Below are 3,835 nucleotides of genomic sequence, written 5' to 3' on the forward strand. Positions count from 1 at the left end.
TCGGACGCCAACTTGATCGCCGATTGGCAACTCCAGCAACCACTCCAAAACCACCCTCTTCCCTTTTCCGACGTTGAGACCACGTCCGCACCCCAGTTCTCCTCCACCCTTGGTGTCGCTTTGCAACCCTCACCCGTGGATTTCCTGCCCGCTTCCCAGGCCCCATTGGACAGTGGCTCTCTGCTCGATGGCTCCTACTTGTCGCTGTCGACGTCAGTCGACGTCGTGCCCTTTTCGTATTCCGAGTTCCCAGACCTAATGGCCTTTTCACACGGCCTTCCGGACCTGTCACCCTACGGAGCTTCGCAGAACGCAGTGCCTGAGAGCAGCTCGCCGAGCGACAGCTATCTGGAAGTTCGTTCCTTGACCAGCAGTGACAATGGTTGGGCCGCCATCGACCGCCGATCCCTCGACTCCTTGTCTGACCATGGTGCCTTCATCAATCCCACCCAAACTCTGCATAACCGCTCCTTGTCGGAATCGTCCTTCTCAGACGTCGACCCCAATCGCTCGTCGTGGGGTAGCTTTGTCGACATCTCCCAGCAGCCGATCAATTCTCCCGGGTCAGAGACGAATCTGGAGTCTTTGTTCAATCAGTCTTCGTCGTTTGATCGTCGAGTCTCGCTGGACAACACTTCACATGGCTCGGTCTCGCCAGTCGCTGTCAGTCCTGTCGCTCTTCGTTCCATTCCGGTCCCGGTGCCCAAGGACTCGACACCCATACTCTCTCCTGGCTCGCAGTCTTCTTCCTCGTCATCATCGGGCTCTTCGTCAACATCTCCTCCCAGTAGCAAGAAATCCGCTCGTAAGAGTCCCATCGCGGCGAAAAATGCAGATACCAAGGTGCGCAAGGCCGGCAAGGGCGAAGGCACCGAGAAGCGCATTGGGAAGCGTAAGGGCCCGCTCAAGCCCGATCAGCGGAGGCAGGCCAGTGAAATTCGCAAGCTACGGGCGTGTCTGCGATGCAAGTTCCTCAAGAAGACTTGCGACAAGGGCGAGCCCTGTGCTGGCTGCCAACCGTCGCATGCCCGATTGTGGCAAGTTCCGTGCACTCGCATTGATATCAAGGAGATTGGGTACTTCATGAAGGATTGGAAGGCGGACTACGAGCGACATGAGTCGCTGGGCTTTACTAGTGACAATATCAAGGGGTATTCCAACCATGAGCGGACCTTGTTTGTGACACATGGCTATGGACAGATCATGCCAATCAATGCCCGCGAGGTGTATGTTCATGATGAAGAGTCCTTCAACCTGGAATGGGTGGAGACCGTCCAACGCGAGCTCACCCAGTTTGAGGTTTCGACTATGAAGCTCTCTGCGGGCATGGAAGGCATTTCGCAGACAATGTTGTCAGAATACCTCGATCGGCATATCGATGGCAACGGAAGCTTCGAGAGGTTCGTGGATGAGTACTTTGAGGGCACTCCGTTCTTGACGCAGATGCTGAAGACGGCATTCCGTTTCTACTACCGGACCAAACTGCCCGTCATTCGTCAAGCTCTCAAGTTCATTCTCGCCTACAACCTCACCCTGCATGTCACGATGGTCGAAGGCATTGGTGAAGATGAGAACTTCGTCGGTAAGATCGGGGGCGAGTCTCGTTTCCGGGGCAAGACGATGGCGCCGGTCATGATCAACTTCCAGATCAAATGCGCCATGGCCAGCATGTGGCGTGAGCTTCAGAAGGAGGTTTTGGAGGAGCTGTCTGCTCTGTACTCGAGCGTTTACAGCGGCGACAAGCTGAAGAACTGGCCTACGATTTTCATTCTGGCTTCTATCCTGCTGGCGGTGTGGGAAGAGATGCAGTTTGACAGCCACTATCGTACTCCGGTAAGTCCTGTGAACCGCGATCTGGTCTTGTTGCAATTGCTCACTTTCATATCTCCAGGACCCCGCTGCTGTGGAGAAGTTCTGCAATGACATGGAGTCTACTCCGGTTGGGGTTATTGTGGGCCTTTTCCAGGCCATCTCACAAAAGCTGCCGGCGTTCACGGAGTGGGACACCAGCAAGCATCATCATCTCCTCAACTCGAACCCGGATGTTTGTCAGACGATGTCCGAAGTTCGTCAGCATGTTACGCGATATGGTGCGTTCCAAACTCCCGTGTCTCTAAGGAGCAACAGGCTGACCTGCAGCAGAATCCTATCTTCGCAGTCGGTCCAACTCGACATTCAACCGCAATGACTTTGATTGCCTGTCGAACAAATTTTTGTCTCGGCTTGTTATCCGCGCTAACTGATGCGATTGATGAAAGCGTTGAGATTTTGGATTGCTTGTATTTTGGCTGATGTGTGCAGTGTTTACTTTCCTGACATGGTCTCTGGAGACATTGGCGTTGATCGTCCTGGATCATGGGATCCCGAGTCGTTCGTTGGTTGTTGTTGTTTGTTTGTTTGTTTATTGTTGAGTTTGTCGATTTACCAGCGTTCCTTTGACAGCTTCCCAGTCTCTTGTCCATTTGGTCTTTCCTGCAGTGATGAGGATGACGACGTTCATGACCAGGCACGCGCATTGACTAGAATGCTACGACCGCACACATATTATGGCATAACTGCATATTTCTTCTTCCGCCTGTGTGTGTTGTTCGTTTGCGATGTATTTTTTTGTGTATTGTGCATGTGGTGCTGTTGTTGGATCTTAAAAGTGACGCAATTGGGATCTATGCCGTCTTGGCCTTGGATCATCAGATATACTACCCGTACGATAGGTATTGAGTGAATAGGGAAGAAATCTACATATAGCATGATGGATTCAATGGATTGTCTGCTTCATGGTCCGGTTAAATGAATTCGTGAACGGCGCTGGAATTGCACGAGCCAGTCCAACTCTTTGGCAGGTAATGTATGTGATCTGCAGTAGATCAGTAGATTCGCGCATGGGCCAGTTTTGAGCTTGAGATGTGTACTCGTTCTGTAGGTAGTTATTCGGAGGATGATTCATCCTGAACATCGGTTGTTACCTGGACAATTTGCAGACTGAGAGCTCAGCCATCACGCCATAGAGATAATCCAAGTTGGTACCGGTGGTTTATTGATTGAGAAGCTATGGCGGAGTACTCCCGTAGTCCGTACCAATAACCATGCATCCGCCAAATTTCACCCGCAATACGGAGCACTCCATACGTACTCATAGCGTACTCTGTATTCCATAGTGACATGCCGATGCTCATCAATGGCATTATAATTACTCAGCATCCAGATTCAGCTCGTTTGTCATCACCGAAAATGAGGGGAGTCACATGACCATGAGTCAACCGCCCAGGGTTCTCATCTTCCAGCAGGTTCCACCTGGCTGATCATTGGTGGCTGAGAACGTGCTAGGCGGTGCTGGAACCCCGCCCTCACGTCAGTGGCCGCCGAAATAGGCAACCCTGACTAAGAGGGGAAACTCCCGCCTTTCGCCTCCACCCGGTCCTTCCCTGCTACTTAAAGCAACCTCTGGAGGCAACTTTCCTTTCTCCCTTCCAACTCTCTCTCATCCATCCCGTTTTATCTTTAGAGATCCTCCGTGCTTCCCTAGAGAACTTTGACTCCATCTCCAGAGCTCCGTTTCTTCAGAGAGAAGTGATCCATCATGCAGATCTTCGTCAAGACTCGTGAGTATCTCCGCCATCTGACTCTGACTCATACTCGGCAGTTCGACTGACGCCGATTGCCACAGTCACCGGCAAGACCATCACCCTTGAGGTGGAGTCTAGTGACACCATCGACAATGTCAAGTCGAAGATTCAGGACAAGGAGGGCACTTCCTCCGGACCAGCAGCGTCTGATCTTCGCCGGCAAGCAGCTGGAGGATGGTCGTACGCTCTCGGACTACAACATCCAGAAGGAG

The 3,835-nt window shown here is 52.2% G+C and overlaps 1 protein-coding gene across 1 annotated transcript; it reads left to right on the forward strand.

Annotated features, from left to right (window-relative positions):
- Positions 1-258: 258 nt before the first annotated feature.
- On the forward strand, positions 259-2,243 carry VTN31DRAFT_2381 (uncharacterized protein; the record flags this gene model as incomplete). The annotated part of the gene is made up of 3 exons (XM_069402543.1): positions 259-1,833; positions 1,892-2,090; positions 2,143-2,243. The coding sequence occupies 3 exons, from the start codon at positions 259-261 to the stop codon at positions 2,241-2,243; spliced, it is 1,875 nt and encodes a 624-aa protein (XP_069257118.1).
- Between the last annotated feature and the right edge of the window lie 1,592 nt (positions 2,244-3,835).

This window comes from Thermomyces dupontii, assembly GCF_041956625.1.
Source record: "Thermomyces dupontii strain NRRL 2155 unplaced genomic scaffold VTN31scaffold_17, whole genome shotgun sequence".
Lineage (NCBI taxonomy): Eukaryota > Fungi > Ascomycota > Eurotiomycetes > Eurotiales > Trichocomaceae > Thermomyces > Thermomyces dupontii.